The following is a 16,184-nucleotide window of genomic DNA, read 5'->3' on the forward strand; positions in this document are numbered from 1 at the left end:
AAATTCATGTTGGAGCAATTCTCAGTCAGGCGTTGAGGCTGTCTGGGCTAGGTGTACGCCATCTTTTCCACAGCAGTTGCATGCTAATATGATATTAGGTATATCTGATTTAGATTTAGATAATCTGAATGGCAGCAGTGCTCGAGAGATTGTGTGGCGCCACGTCATCGATTGCAACTGTGGTGATTTCAGGGATTGTGTCCTTCCTAACATGCTATCGATGTCCTCTAGATGTGCTTTTCATGTGCATTGAGATGCGGAATGATACCAAGATTGTAGCACTTTTTTCAGGACTGGGCATTGCTTAAAGGACATTGCATCAGCTGAGTAGCTGCAGTATCATCCGAAAGTTGCTGGCAGGCCAGAGGCATCGGATCTTTGAAGGGTACTAATCCGATGCAAGGGCTCATGTTTGAGATACGATGTGTGAGTATCCATGACTATGATAGGCTGCAGACTACTGTAGGCCCCGCAGATGTGGCTGCAGGCGCCCTGCGTGTATGCCCTATGGCCTCTGGCTTTGGGTTTGCCGACCGTGTAATAATAATACTAAAATAATGACGGTAATAATAATAATTATAATAATAGTAATAATAACAATTCTACCATGATAGTGCAGGTGCTGAGCAGTCTTTTCTTGTGGTAGGTGGATTGTCAGATGGGTTCTCTGATGTCTAGTCTTCTTCGGCCGATATACTCATCTGCTCGTGGTGTGGTGCCATCATCAACATCTAGTTGTCCTGTCCATGGACAATGTAAAAACCTCATACTGTATGCTCATGTGGCTGTCTACATTTGACTGGCCTGCATTCTTGCACATGTGCAACTCCGAGATGTGCCATCGCCCACGTATGCAGCAGTGCAGCTCAGGGATCTGAGCACCTGCAAAAAATTGCTTGCCAAGGTGCATGCATTGCCTCTTGTCTACCTTGGAAGTGATGAGTCATTCCCCGGCCGACTGCGCACTGATCGATCTCTTTTGGGTCCCCGCTTATTTTCCGCTTTTGGAAGAGATTCTTCAATACATTAGTCTAAAGTGACTTAACAAGTCCCAATACAGCAATCGGTTGCACGTTTACAGCACTCGTGCGCCGAGTCTGTTGCCTTACTAAATGTGGTTTTCCTGGGTTTGAGCCTTTAGAACACTCTGGGGCCATGTGGCCCAGTAGGTTTCATTTTGTAAATGCTTCAGTTATTGCAGTAACAGTACTGATCATATGCGCTGGCCTTACAGCCGGCCTGAACAATGGCTTGGCATCCACTCCGCCCATGGGTTACAACACCTGGAACGCCTTCCACGACGAGATTAACGAGACTCTGATTTACCACGCGGCAGATGAGTTGGTGGAGACAGGTCTCGCAGCAGCTGGATACGATTATCTCGTCATCGACGGTGCAACCCTGGTCCTAGCTACACTAACTCAGCCTTAGGATGGACTGCTTCTTTCTTGCGATTGATGTGATGCACTAAGTGACGTGTTTAGACTATACAGTTTATTCCATCCTTTGAAATGCCTCCTAGAAAGAGCCGCCTTGTCAAGCTGACGGCCTTTCTTGCGTACATCACAAAGTGCACCCAGGCAGCCCTTTCAGTTGGAGCTCAGCAGAGGTACACGTGACCATTGCAGCAGGTCTTGCAAAGGCTCAAAGTGGTGTGTATGTGAGCAGATGGCTGGGCAAATTTCCAGCGCAATGGCAGTGGGCCAATTGAAGCCAATTCCACCCGCTTTCCCAACGGCATAAAGGCTGTGGCAGACTATGTGCACGCTAAAGGTGCCTCAGCATATCTTTCAAACACTCATGCCACACCTGCCTTGCTCGTCATCTAGCCGTGTCACAAGCATTGCCCCAGAAGTGCCTCGTGGGTCAAAGAGGCCTGCACCAAAAGATGTATGAGAGGTCTGGCAGAATACTGCAATTGTCTTGGGGAAGCAGGATCAGGCATCTAGCATCTAGCGGAGTCTGACACACACCTGTGCATGCAATTCTCCACGCTCCCGGCACTTTCGTACAATCAGATGCAGCTTCCTTCTGTTAGTCCTATCGGCAGTAACTCCCAGGGGTGGTGTTCTGGCGCTGACGGTAGGTTTTCTACTGATCCTGCTTCTGTGCACGTGCCTTAGTCTGGTTCACTCGTTTGTACAGGGCTGAAGCTGGGGATATACAGCGATTCCGGAACGCTGACATGCGCCAAATACACAGCCAGTCTTGGCTATGAGGCGATCGATGCCGCACAGTTTGCAGCATGGGAAGTTGACCTGTTGAAGTATGACAACTGCTTTTCAGTGCCTCCCTCCAATGTGCGAACCTCCCCCTGCGCTCTGACCCAGTCCCAATCTTTACGAGGCTGTTGCTGAACTGCCACTCAAGTGTTCATGCAATAGAGTTGTGTGTGCAATGTACAACAATAAATTGGTGCTGTCCCAAGAAAACGACGAACAATTAGAGTACAGGCGGAGGTCACATAACCCCAGACAAGCTTAGCACTTGAAGCATGCCTTGCAGCTACCTTAAGCTGTAACATGACTGTGTTGCTGAGATCCGTCTTGGCAGCCCCCGGTAATATATACTTGCAGGGGCTTCTAACAATCCTTGAGGATGCACTTCAATATTGGGGGTTGAAACATGCACTGCAGTCATGATGCCGGCATGTGAGGACGCTGATGTGGCGGCATGTGCGCGCAGAGAACGGTGCGGTCGAGGTATGAGGCCATGAGCGACGCACTGAATGCGACCGGGCGGCCGATCCTGTTTTCCATGTGCGAGTGGGGTGTGTCCAGCCCCTGGGAGTATGGGAACCAGGTGATCCACCCTTTTCATCCACCCATTTGTTATGGGTTGAAGTGGAGGGATTCTCAAGCAACCTTGGAATGCTGACGAAACCCGTTATCAACACCAAGATCAGAGCGCATCCAGGCGGCTGTGAGGCTTGTGAATCTCACGTGCATTGCCCCGACAGCATCTTTGCTGAATGGTTCCCAGCCAACTGACATCAACAGGACACAGTGTTCACTCCTGCCTTCAGATACGCTGTTTGATTCGAAGTGTCAGTGGCTGTTACTTAAAGATCTGTTTGATGGGATTCGGGTGTGCTAAAGCATACGCAGCTTTATGCACACTTCAGTGGCAATTCAGTGCTCACGGTCGATTGGGCCTTTCTCGGATCTGGCATGTCCATCAAGGGGTGGCATTATGGCAGCAACCGTTACCTGCAGCTTATGTGCAGATGCATCTTGCCTCGCCAGCACCTTGATTGCATTCAGTTGAGCTGAGTGGTGTACTGTTTTGAGCTTCAGGTGGGCAACACATGGCGCACGACGCAGGACATCAGTCTGGCCATTTCTGCCACGTGGGACAGTGTGATGAACAACCTGGAGGGCACCAAGGGGCTCGCGCGATTTGGAGGGCCGGGGGGATGGAACGATGCAGACATGCTGGAGGTGAGTCACCTGAGTCCGCACAAAACAATCTTACAGCACCTGTTTTATAATGTAATGTCCCTCAGCGAAAATTTTGTGACAGTATTTCCTTGGACCTGAAGAAAGCATCAAAGCAAGGTATCACTTCTTGGTTGTCGGTTGTCATGTTACTTTTCAGAAGCATTGGTAAGTCGTGTGCATCTGCTTGCACCCATTGAGAGCGTGGAATAGGCTAGCAGAAAGCCCACATCGGTGTGTGCATTACAGATAGGCATGCCCTGCAATTGGCAGATCATCTGGCACAGCCTCTACAGATCTTACCTTGTTTAACACTGCTCCTGATTTGCTAAAGTGGACGACCCTTGAGCACATAGTTGCACCATATGCATTCGGCCATTCGGCATACGGTGTATTGGTGTTTTGGGCCAAAATAGGCCGTTTTTGACCGAGTTCCGTATGTTTTTAGACCGTATGACCGAATGTAGGGCCGTATATTCGGTCCCCAAAAATGTTCCGACCGAATGGTGCAACTATGCTTGAGCAGGTGGGATGGCCGGGGGGCGCGCTGCTATCTGATGTGGAGCAGCGAGCTCATTTTGCCCTGTGGGCAATTCTGAAGTCGCCCCTCATCTTTGGCAACGATCTCAGGTGACCCCCTTTCTGCCCCAGGAGCAGACAGCTTTAATCAACGAATCTCTGCTTTTGCATTAGGTGCTCTTTAAGGCCACATTGCTTGGAAGACAGAGATGACTTGCTCCTTTACCAACCTGCTGGCTGACCCTCTCTTCGACATGCTTGTGGCCAGTTACATCCCAGGGCTTGCAGCTTCCATTGAACATGACTGAAATTTTGTCACATCACTAATCCGAATCAGCGGCGCAATATGCCTGTGACTTTGGCGGCTGCCGGAATATAATTAAATCCCTTCACTAAGAAATTAGACCCATTCACTGCAGCAGAGATGGCAATTCTGTCAGCATACAGTACCTTCATTGGCTGACGTGGCAGTGTGACGATGCAGGAACATGACTCGGCAGACGCTGAACATTCTCAAGTCGCCAGAGGTGGTAGCCATCAACCAGGACCCCCTGGGAATCCCGGGGGACCTCGTCTGGAAACAGGGTCCCCAAGAGGTGTGTCCATCTTCCCCATGCAGCTGATGAATCACCACGCACCCGAGCATTTACTCACACTGGCTCTGCACCAGGCATCCTCGACTCGTGGCCTGGTGGGCTAAGTGTGCATGCAAAATTCGCAGTGCCAGGAAGTGCTTGCTGGGGAAAAGAGCTACGCCAGTGCTTATGAGACAGTTTCTGGAATATCAGCTGATCTAGCATATACACAAATTGACATGACCTGATCTCAGACCATGCTGATGGAGCTGTTTTGGGGTTCAAAAGAAAGGTGTGGCTTGCATTGCAGGTGTATGCGGCGCCTCTGGTGGACGGCTCGCGCGCGGTGGTGCTGTTCAACCGGCATCAGCACTTGGACCCGAATTTCCCTTCGCAAAACATGACGGTTTTCTGGCGCAGCATCGGCATCCCGCCAAACGTGACGGTGTGGGCCTTTCTATTCTCATCTTCCCGCCCTTGAATTCTCTGGCAAAATTAAGCCTTAGCGTGAAAACATGCAAGGAAACACATTGACGGGGGGCGAAATATTTTTCTTTGCATGCGCACAAGCCTTGTCAGGAAGCGAGCACTTGTTATTTTGCCAGTACAGTCAGATCCCCAAGAGGATTGCCTTGGATGGTCCAAGATGTTACTGCATGATGAGTAGTTTGTCCTTTCTACCTCATCCTGTGTGGAAGCATTTTGTATCAATGGCAGGAGTGCTAAGTGCTTCGTGTTGACGACTGGCTTCAGGATCCAGTTCAGGCGTGCATGCCAGGCAACCTGATTCTGCTGAAGGACTGAAAAGACATAATTTCTAAAAATCAATTTTGAATGTAATTGCTGCCTGCGCAGTGTGCTGTGAGGGACCTGTATGGGCGCCAGGAACTGGGCAATTTTACGGACCACTTCACAGCGCCCATCCTAGCTCACGGCGCTGGCGTGCTAAAAATCACACCTCTCAGGTCTGCACTCAAACCTCTTGCTGCCACAGCAGGACAATGTGCAAGTGTCTTCTGTGCTTTGGTTTTTCCTTATAAGAATAAGGTTTCAGGGCACACAAGTATTGCGCATCAGCTGCATCCTTTGCGGGGTGCAATTTTCGCAGCGCTGTTTGCCCCTTGTGAATCTGAGAATAGTTGAGCTTATACAGCGCTGCACTGGCCAGCAGCTTCTGTGGAAAGAGTCTTTCCACTGCCTCTTTGGTGCAATCCAAACTTCTTAGCTTGCTGCTGCGGCACAATACTTGCTGGCGCTTTGAATGCTGCAATTGTCCTGTGTAAGCAGGGCCCTGGCTAGCGGGGGGCGGTACAGTAATTGAGCACCGTGTCCACGGTTGATTGGGTCTTTCTTGGATCTGGCGAGACCATCCAGGGGTGGGACGTGTGGCAGCCTTTACATGCAGCTTGTCTACACACGCACCTTGCCTCTGGCAGGGAAGCTCAAGCGTGTAGTGATAATAAAATTGGTGCTGCAGGAATCTGGTGAATGGGGACTTGTGGCGTCCGTGGAGCTGCGATGCCTCCATCGGCCTCTACTGCGATGATGAGCCGGACGGAGCACTCTACGGCGCATAATGTGACTCACTTGTTTTGCCGTGATTTCATGATTCACTGGCCTTTTTGTGACCAGATGACCTCTAGGTAAGGTCACCCATCACAGCATAATTAGTAGGTATCGTATTGTTCCAGATGAATAACCTGGCTCTAGCAACGGGGCACCACAGTCATTTGAGTACTGGAAGAGAGGACACGGGCAGAGATACCGTCATCTGCAACATGACAAACTTGCTACAGAGCTGTGTCTGTGTGGGCACAAGTCCATGGTCATGCTCATGCAGTCATATGGCACTGTTTTGAACTGCAATTGAAGGACTCATACGTTGCTGGGGAGCAAACGTTTTGCCAACAATGAACGAGGCAGACCGCTTCCCTGCTTAGTTACAGAGTCAATCATTTAGCTCTTCGTTGCTGCTTTTAATTCACATGCATTGTTGGTTGCTGTAATAAAAACTTCAAGAAGGACACCCGTCACAACTTTCGTGACTTGTGCCCTGAGCCCAGAGAGGTGCACAAGCGCAATCTGAAGTGCAGTAGTTTGTTCAGTAATGAAGGTCTGATTTGAGCACCTCTCTTGTCAATCAGCACCGCACTTGCAACCCAAGCACTGGCAGATTAGGTATGCAATATTATTATCCGTATATACAGAAGGTGAACTGCCATGTCAGTACTGAGCGTTGCATTCCTGCGGTTCCTGTGAAAAGTTGTTTTCTGCAAATTGTGGTATTAGTATTTTTTTCAATTGAGATTGAAATGAATCCATTTTTAGGCTATACTGTCCAGCTCCCAAAGTCAGTCAGGCCTCAGATGGCTGGGCAACTACAGGGATTCTTGTACCCAGTCCTCTCGGTGCATCAGCAGCCGGCTCACCTGCAGCAATCAAGCCAGGCAACCTCAGTAAGCACAGTATCGTCTCTGATACAGGTTGAAATTCATCAGCGGTCTCCCTGTTGCGCAAGCTCCCTGGGCCTTCAACCAAAGACAACATGCATGCATTTCACTTTGTGGAATATAATTGACGGTGCCACTGCATAAACAACACAGCAGTTCTGACCCCACCATGCATTAATACAGCACTCTAACAACCTGGGATGTTAATAGCACAGGAGGCAAGTGTTCTCTGCAGATGTGGCATAAATGTGTCGCAGGGTAGAGAGCATCCCATAGGAGACTGCTGCGTAGTCAAGAGCAAGCTGACGATGACTCACCAGGCTGGCTGTCGAATTTGTTTTTGAGTGCCATGACGGGCGCGCGACGGCTGCGGAAGGCCTGCCCGACCGATGACAAAGCGGCGGAGCCCTTGCCCGTTTTGGCAGCGGCAGCGTTGCCTGTCTTGGCAACGGCAGGGTCTCCTTTTCTCCTGCTGCTGCCTGTTGTGGCAGCGGCCGCCGTCGCCTTTCTAGGAGACAGCGCGCATGCCTTTTGCACGCCGCCTGTTGGACTGCGCCTCAGCGCCTGAAGCAGCAGCTTTGTGAAAATCCAGAGATGTTCATAATGCAGATACGAGGCAGAGCGAGCACCAGAGACAAGGGCGGCCTCTCAAGCAAACAAGATGCAGCAACAATCCAGTGACCCCCCGCCAGGAGCCCCAATCTATATACGAAGGACAGAGATGTTCTGCATCATGTCTTGCGGCACAATCAGCAAGAGCCATCAGTGTAGAGCTGCTTTGACACCCGGGTGCTGTTGCTATTGCTTCCTCACACATGGCTACTATATGGAGCATGCTGCAACACATTGAGCTACACAAAACTGGAGCAGGAGCACATGCAAACACCGCCATGGCTGTGCAGTTGGCAGATGGGGGGCTGAGAGCCCACGTACAACTAAATCTACCTGCGAAGCGGAGGTCTTTGCAGAACGCGGAGTGAGCTCGCGCATTTCTGCACCGCCTGTCGCTTCTCTTGCGTCATCGCCTGTCTCCGATGGCTGCACTGGCTGGGCACCACACTTGACTGGTTGCTCGCTGCTGAGCTTCAGAGACACAACGCTGCCGGTGTCCTTGCTGGCTGCTGCCGCCTTGGTGGCGGGCATGTCTGAGAGGAATTGCGCTGCCGAAGCTAGCACAGGCTCCTCTGCTGTTGCCTCCTGCTGCAAACAACCATCACCTTAAGCTCTCTAAACATGAAGTAAGTGACCTTCGCAATTCAAAGCGCCAAGGTGCTGGATGAAGAAAAGAGAATAAGGCATGCTGTTTGTCATTATAAATACACGCTGTTCCTGCCAGGAGGCAAGGTGTGTCTGCAGAAAAGCTGCAGGTGAAGGCTGCCATATATATCATCCCTTATTAGACTCGCCAGCACCACAGCAAGACCCACTCAATTTTGGGCGCCATGCTCAGCATTTATACAGAGCCAAGTCACATGGCCAAAACCAACATGGGATCCAGCTGGAGGCGCACCTCAAGATGCACCAGCCGGCTTGAGCCTCGTGGGGGTTTGGAAGCTGCAGTGCTCCGTGGCTTTCTAGGGGCTGGAGCCTGAACTGGCGCAGCGTCGGAGGGCTCGCCTCCGTACGGGCGGCGAGGCAACGCTCCCGAACGCGAGCGCGTCCGGTGGCCTGTTTTGGCCACCAGCTGGCACTCCTCCTCTGACCTGTCAGCCCCATGCAATCCTCTATCACACCTCTGACCACAACGCCCAGCAAAATTACAGAGCCAGGGTGCCCTTTGGAAACCACAGTGCTGTTTTCCTTAGCCACCAAATGTGTCGCCAAGGTCAGCTTTGGCAACATGATGAAGGCAGTGTCAGAAGAAATGCCATTTAGGAGCCAAACTGTAGCGGCTACCTATGGGGGAGATCTGTGCTGTGCCATAGGGCCAATGTGTTTCACATATCCTTTGTCACGCTTCTTCCATGATGGTGTGTGGTCCAAAATTGAGAAGTGAGTACAGACGATTGCAGGTAGAGCAGAACTGTACCCGAGCCTTGTGCAGTCGGTGTACTCAGAGGAGCTCCTGCGGATGAGCGGCAGCTCGCGTGAGTCATGCGGCGTTGCCGGTTGCAGCGCAGAAGCTTCCTCGGCAGCTGCCGAGTAGTTTTCGAGCGGCGGCGGCACAAAGCCCTTGCGGCTGAAGACGTACGCAGTGAAACTGCGCCCGCTCCCTGCAAAAGCATTTGATGACTTTCTGCGCAAATCGTAGTCATGAATACCAGAAATTTCTGTGCTTCACAGCATCCACGTGCCCTGAAGAATGAGAAATCACATTCAATGTGCTGGTTCAAGCTTCTTAAGGACCCAATGCAATTGTCCTAATCCAAGTTTTCTTTGCACGAATCCAGTGAGTTTGATTGAATGATTTTTGCCTGTGGCTGCTGGAGTCAAGTTCCTGTGATGTCCTACAGCAGCAGTTCTGGGGATTGCCTCTTGAACTCCATCGTTTTCAGCGGCTTCAGCCCATCAGAAGACGGCCCCTGACTGATTGCTGCGCTCTGAGCTCTGTTCAGGGCTTCAGGAGATGGTGCCTCACCTGACATGCTGACGGAGAATGAGTCGACCAGGGTGAGCTCGCCAAATCCCAGGTCCTCCATGACTACCACCGGGTCTCGCCCGCGCATGGCCCGCTGCCCGATCGCCACCGCCTGCTCGCATGGGAATTCTTGCAGGTTCTGAGGGTCGATGAATGAGGATTGCAGGTTGTATGAACCCTGCATGGAGGCATGCAGTGAAAGAAGGTCCTTTGCACCCCTACAAAGCTGCTGTGAAATCTCATATAAACAGGCTGCATTGAAGCTGATACCTGGCAGTCAGGAGACCTGCTGCCAATCGTTTTATGGTGCTGCCTGACTGTCCTGCTGTTGTGTGATTGGTCTGTGGTTCTCTTCTTAGAGCAGCAAGGAAGTTGCACAGCCAGACCATCAGGGGTAAAGCAACCCGTTCAAAGACCAGGTTGTTAATAAAATTGAGGGTCGTGCCTGTAGGGTCTTTGAAGCAGAGAAGAGGCGGCCGAATGCGCGTCGGGAGTTTTCAGGAACGCCCTCCCAGAACGAGTACGCATGCGTCGCCGGATCGAGCGTCTTTATCTGCACGCATTTTACACTGTCAGTGCCGTGGCGTGTTAAGAGTTGGTAGCCGCCACCTTTGTGGTACCAAACATGCCTTACAGCTGCTTTTCAGAATAAGATTGCGCGTAGATTATTGAAGTTGCATGTCCCTTAGTTTCCAGTCAAGCTTCGAGGATGGCAGAACGATGAGCTTCTGTCTCTCTCACAAGGCACACAGGGCAAACCCAGTTTTTGCCCAAATCCCCTACTGAAAAGACTCTGGCCTTTGTGATTGCGAAGCAGTCTGTGTCGGCCTTCGCAAAGCAGAGTGAAGATCGATTACCTCTTCGATGGGCGCACATTGGATGCTGGGCACCTCAAAATCGGTCCAGTCAGCATTGCGGCGCGCCATGTCAGCGGCCGCGTAGCGCATGAAGGCGTTCCCTTTGTCGGCCTTCACTCGATCGATTTCCACACCCCACGCGCTCGCCGCATATCGCCCCACGACGGCATGCAGCAACGGCCTGATCAGGCATTATCATTCTTCTCGGTGATATTAGTCATAGTGTTACAAACTCCTTCCGCCAGAGGCAAGGTGCGTTTGCAGTATTGCCCCACATTGGCTGGCAGCAGCGGCCTGAGCAGGCACTTTCAGCTGGAATATGAGCAGCCGGGTCAGGTCACTACAAACCTTCCCGCATGCTTGCTGTCTGGCAGCGTCTTAGCCTGTGTGTTTTGGATTAGTGCTTGCATAGGGCTCTTTTGCTCAGGCCCATGGATGGAAATGGGCGAGAATGACAGTCCGATGAAGTTCGAGAGTGACCTTTGAGGAGAGGTAAAAAGGAGGCAATTTTTGGAAGCTACTGCAGGAAAGTGTCGAGGCTCACTTGCCACGACATATACAGCGTTGCAGGATGACAGGCATCACAGATTGTGAGTCCTGGACATGACCCACCTGCCTATCCCGGCTCCAACATCCACCAGGCGACTGGTGCTTTTTAGCCCACAGTTCGCTGCCATGCAGTCGAGGACCTTTTGCATGCCACCGCATGCCAGCGTGCCGTACAGGCCCTCTATCCCCTCGCCTCCTCCCAACTTGTTCTGAGAAGAGCAGGCAGCATCCCTCAACCCAAGCATCGTCAATGCTCCCCCGGCCTTTGCTGAGTCATGAGGCCACTTGGCACGAGGAAATGTTTGGCGACAGTACATTTGTTAGAATGGAGCACATAATCGCAATCAATGAAAGTTCAGAGCCACCCAATATGGAACCACAATGTGCCCATTCCTGAGTGATCTTCGCACCTCCAACGATCGCATCGTGTAATACAACGCCTTGACCTTCGCTGCATTGTCGTCGCAATCATTTTCCTTACCCATAGCGATGGAAATAAAGAAAGATGGATGCTGGGCAGCTTCAATAAAAGGAAGATGATGCTACCTTAGCAGTATTCATTTCTCAACCAAGCTTGGACGTATTGCCGTAGACACTTTCCTTGCTCAAGCTACTCTTTGCACAAAAATTTGGCAGGGCTAACAGACTGCTCTCGATCTTCATCGCTCTGTGCAGTTCTAGCCGTTGGGCTTTCCCGCCAGATCAGCAGGATCGTTCCGTCACCGGTGAGGTCACCCAATGCCAAATCTGTTGTTGCCGAGAACACAGGTTCCGGAACGAAGTAATTAGGAGACCTGGCAGAAGGAAAGGCAACCGTGACCTGTCACTTAATGTCGGGCGTGAGGGCAGTTCGCCAAACAAAGCCCAGTCTTTGTCAACCTTTATTTTTGCCAAAGTCAACGTCAGAGTCTATAGCCAGAGTTTGACACCCTGAATCAATGCGATATTCACAATATTCGAGGCAAAATTTGCATTCTATCGCTGATTAGAGCCGTTGTATGAAAGCGTGACATTTGTATTTTCACCACAATCCATTCGAGGACGGGTCGACTATGTACTATGAGAAGGTAATCTTCCAGATAATCGAATTTAATGAATTTCTTGAAGAAGAGATAGGTGGCAAATGATTCCTTCTAAGAATTGAAAGCACATTGACTGCACCTTCAAACTTCGCTCTGTTCTGAACAGGAGGAGTTGTTCTGGCGTGAGCGGCAGGCCAAGCTCCAAATGCTGTCAGGCTTGGACTTCCCGAAACTGGCGCCTTCAATGCCGAAATTGGCCGCGGTGTACCCTCCGAAACAAGCACTGCTCCATGTTCAGGATGTGACAAGGGCCCAGCAGGTGATGTCCTGTCCTGCTGAACATCATGAGCTCAATTTAGTGGCACTGGAGGTGGAAGGATGCAAAAAGGTCAAGTCGCAAGGAAAGGGGTTTTAAGGCGCTTGAGGATATCAAGTCCTGTACTGTATGTATATTTCAAGATGTCTGGCGCGGCTTTCCGCACATTTCCCTGTGTGTGTCTTCCTAGCGTTCCAGATTTGCCTTCACATAGATCCCTACCAAAGTGTGATCTGCATTGATATGTGTTGACAGGAGCAACAGGGACTAATGAATCAAGCTCTTTTCTCTTTAGCGGCGCCACCAGAGCATCTCTGCTCAGGGAGCAGCAGCCGCCAACACCTGCAGCTGCACAAGGTCAGCACTCCCTAGAAACGCACATCTTGGACTTATCTCTGCTTTTGCAATCTATAGAGCGCATATGATACCTCTTATTCAAGGCTTCTCAGAACTGCTCTCTGCTTGTTGTTGTCCCCCGAGCTGTCGATTTTCTGACCACCGTGCCCATGGTTCGTCAGGTCTTGCATGGATCTGGCCTGTCTATCAAGGGGTACGATGTTGGTAGCCATTGCCTGCAAAATGTCTGCAAAGATAGCTTGCCGCCTGGCAAGAAGTGCGTGAAACAATATTAACAAATCTAATAACATTTGGCGGCATGTGCGCGTGGGGGGCTAACATGTGAGCGCATGTGCGCACAGCACGTGCTGGCGCTGGCGGAGCTGAGGGAGGATCTGGCGGAGGGCGTGCGCGCGGCGGAGGCCGGGAAGCTGGCGGCGGCCGAGCGGAAGCTGGCGGAGCAGCTTCGCGTGCAGCGGCGGCTGGAGGCGGACATGCGCCGCGCCTGTTCAGGCATCGAGGACCAGGAGGCCCGTGTGCAGGCTCTCGTGCAGGAAGTGGACTGCGAGCTTCGCGCCTGGCAAGGTCAGCTAACCTGCAAGTGTGGTTTAGCAGTCTTGCTGGATTGATTATAACGTGCACTGATGCACACCTCTAGCCTGTGCAAAGGTCATACAGATATTTTCACTCAATCTTCCCACAGTGCGAAGGCGAGAGACAGCATGCAAATGCTTGCCACCAAGCACAGCCATGGGCATTTGCATAATCAAGTGGCCCTCTGAGGCAGGGGTAGATCAAATTGGTGATTGGCAATCTCACACATAGCAAGGCTTTGGGGTGACGGATCAAGTTTGGCGCTGCAGGAATGCTGCAAGCCTCCGGAGCATTGCCAAACCAGCCAGACCTTGCGCAGATGGCGGCAAGGATCGAAGCGCTGCGCAGAAAGAAAGCCGCTCTTGTTCTGTCCAATGGCGGCAATCTTGCTCCCGCGTCAGACCTGATACTGGCTTGGAGACCCGCACATGCATCGGTGAGTTTTTTACTGCTTGATTCATTACTTGTTCCAGCAGTGCATTCAGCCTCCTGCGCTCTGTCTGGTCTCTCTGTAGATGTACGCTGCAATGGCATGTGTTCTTGAACTTTGTGTCTGTGAGTGCCTGAGAGCCCATTGTCTGTGAGTTTGGAAGCCCTCTCATCATTAATTTTAGCTAGAAGTCGACGGCCGCCAGTGAATTTACAATCAAGCTTCTGTTCGCGCAGAGACGAACCACGAGCAGCCGTCACTTTGCGGCAGGCAACAATCCAGGAGCAGGGTCAGCTCAGAAGCCGCGAGCTTTCACGGATCTGCGGCAGGCGCTAAACCTGCCCGGCACGGGCGGTGTGGGCAGCCCGGGTGCGGGCAGTTGGGAGCCAGATCTGGCACATGAGGGAGCTGAGTCAGCGCTGGAGGGAGGGGAGTCAGAGGACAATGCGCAGCAGGCGCTGCAGAGCATGCTTGGGGACTTGGAGCAGCGGCACAAGCAGGGCATGGCTGAAGTGGTGCAGGCCTGCCGCCAGCAGCTGTCAGCACTGCATGTAAGTTACATGCGCAATAAAGAAATCACCCTTGCCCCAAGAAGAGTGCAGAAAACGTATCTCCATGCCCTTGTGAACTTGTCTCATTTCTCATGCCTGTCAGAGCATGATATTCTCATTTGTCATGCCTGTCAGAGCACGATGATGGAAAATTCATGCTTCTTCTGCCTGCTGCAATCCTTATCTAAATGCCACACTAGGCCTTGCATCTTGTGAGTTTTGCCGTGGCAGGTCTTCTGCAACATGCTTGATGCATGAGTATCGTTGATCTTAGCATGGCTATGAGTACTGACTGCAATTCATGTGACTGCACATGCCAGCTGCGCCAATTCAGAAGGATTTTCGCTTGACACTTCTACCAAGCTCAAGATTGCCTGCTTACTCATTCTGCAGGATGAGTATGGCGCTGCGCTGGCGGAGCGGGAGAGGGGCTACTGCGAGCTTCTGGATGAGCTGCGCAGTCTCCGACGACGTTGCCCCTCCCCAAAATTGGAACGCCGAGTTACTGATCCGCGCGCCATCATGGACTGCCCAGCCCCTGCACACACCGCCCCTGACATGAACCCCGACAAGCAGCTTCCGGGCCAGCTTCCCTCCGGCAGCCGCTTGCACTCAATCTTGGACTGCTCGGCCCCTTACGGGAACCCGGACAAGCAGCTCCTGGGCCAGCTTCCCTCCGGCAGCCGCTTGCACTCAATTATGGACTGCCCGGCCTCTGACAGGAACCCCGACAAGCAACTCCAGGGACAGCTTCCCCCGGGCAGCCGCCCGCATTATGCGAATGGGCACATGCCGGTCCCAGCGGGTCAGAAAGTGTCGCAGCAGGTAGCAGATGCCTGCACACCCGCTCAGAGGCAGCCGGGGAGTGCACAGCAGCAGGGTGGATTCACCGGGCGGCAGACTGCACACCCCAAGCCGTCGCGCATTCCTACAGTGAGACAGCGGCTGATTCAGCTTAGCAGGTGGGCTTTCAAGTGAACTCTCTTGGCATTGCTGCAATCAACTGAGCTTTGCAAACTTTTTGAGCAGCGATTGCTTTACTTGCATGGGCTTCGAATTATTCAGTTCAATAACCTTTTCATCCTCGATTGAACGCAAATTTACACACACCGGTATGATGGCTGAACTAAACAGGAACGTAAACACGGAGAAAAGAGCTTCTCACTGTAGGTGTCGTGTGAGACTCTTTTAGTAATGATCCGTAATACTATGTGATGTGCAGCCCTCAGGAGATGCTTGACAGCCCCGGCTGCCCCTCGGCTGCCAGGCCTGTTCAGGACGCGACGCCGCCTCAGCAGTCCACATCAGCACAGCGTGCCATGTCAGCACAGCACAGCGCGCGCAGCAGATCACCTGCCGACAAACTGTGGCCCACACCTCCGCAATCTTCTCCTGAAGCGAGTGTTGGCCAGAGTGATGTCAGCAGCAGCCATGTGGCTGCATTGCAGAGTCAGCAGGTGAGAGACTGATTCTCAACAACCTTCATCTGCTCACATCAGCAAGAAGGAGTGCGTGTGTTGCATGGGTCTTGCATGGGTCTCCCAGCTGCTTATAGTGCCTGCTTCTCTCTCATGCGAGTGCATTTTACCAGTCCAATGCAAGGAATCATATCAGTCTTTTCTTGGAATCAGCACAGATATCCTGTTCTGCGTCACTGAGATTTGAGCTTGCCACTGCACAGGCCCATGCAGAAGCAGCGTCTGAAGCTGGCAGAAGGCAGGTTGCATCCACCGGTCTGAGGCACATCTCAGGCGCTGACCTGGACCTGATTCTTGGCGCCCCCGATGAGTCATCCAGGGGTGTTGCCGCGCTGTTGCAAGGCCTGGAACTGCCGGCATAGACCATGTCCGTGCACATGATTCGAGGCACAATGCATTGCTGATGTTGAAGCTGTCAGGTCACCAGACTCTACTTTGGGCCTTCAGACTTGATGAGGGTGTGTGGGGGCAATTTTGCAGCGTGGTGATTTC

General features: G+C 52.0%; 3 protein-coding genes across 3 annotated transcripts; 2 read left to right on the top strand and 1 right to left on the bottom strand.

The window, feature by feature from the left end:
- Nucleotides 1–1,155: 1,155 nt before the first annotated feature.
- Nucleotides 1,156–5,012, top strand: COCSUDRAFT_16109 (alpha-galactosidase; the record flags this gene model as incomplete). The annotated part of the gene is made up of 8 exons (XM_005647031.1): nucleotides 1,156–1,393; nucleotides 1,666–1,773; nucleotides 2,146–2,285; nucleotides 2,686–2,802; nucleotides 3,297–3,440; nucleotides 3,964–4,067; nucleotides 4,441–4,552; nucleotides 4,842–5,012. The coding sequence occupies 8 exons, from the start codon at nucleotides 1,156–1,158 to the stop codon at nucleotides 5,010–5,012; spliced, it is 1,134 nt and encodes a 377-aa protein (XP_005647088.1).
- Nucleotides 5,013–6,886: 1,874 nt separating this feature from the next.
- Nucleotides 6,887–11,450, bottom strand: COCSUDRAFT_63696 (hypothetical protein; the record flags this gene model as incomplete). The annotated part of the gene is made up of 10 exons (XM_005647032.1): nucleotides 6,887–6,960; nucleotides 7,299–7,545; nucleotides 7,927–8,178; nucleotides 8,492–8,684; nucleotides 9,011–9,194; nucleotides 9,560–9,737; nucleotides 10,065–10,112; nucleotides 10,417–10,597; nucleotides 11,029–11,174; nucleotides 11,376–11,450. The coding sequence occupies 10 exons, from the start codon at nucleotides 11,448–11,450 to the stop codon at nucleotides 6,887–6,889; spliced, it is 1,578 nt and encodes a 525-aa protein (XP_005647089.1).
- Nucleotides 11,451–12,017: 567 nt separating this feature from the next.
- Nucleotides 12,018–16,054, top strand: COCSUDRAFT_63697 (hypothetical protein; the record flags this gene model as incomplete). The annotated part of the gene is made up of 9 exons (XM_005647033.1): nucleotides 12,018–12,032; nucleotides 12,154–12,306; nucleotides 12,559–12,660; nucleotides 13,002–13,224; nucleotides 13,503–13,669; nucleotides 13,900–14,214; nucleotides 14,608–15,176; nucleotides 15,437–15,671; nucleotides 15,896–16,054. The coding sequence occupies 9 exons, from the start codon at nucleotides 12,018–12,020 to the stop codon at nucleotides 16,052–16,054; spliced, it is 1,938 nt and encodes a 645-aa protein (XP_005647090.1).
- Between the last annotated feature and the right edge of the window lie 130 nt (nucleotides 16,055–16,184).

This window comes from Coccomyxa subellipsoidea (genome assembly GCF_000258705.1).
Source record: "Coccomyxa subellipsoidea C-169, whole genome shotgun sequence".
Taxonomy (NCBI): Eukaryota; Viridiplantae; Chlorophyta; class Trebouxiophyceae; family Coccomyxaceae; genus Coccomyxa; species Coccomyxa subellipsoidea.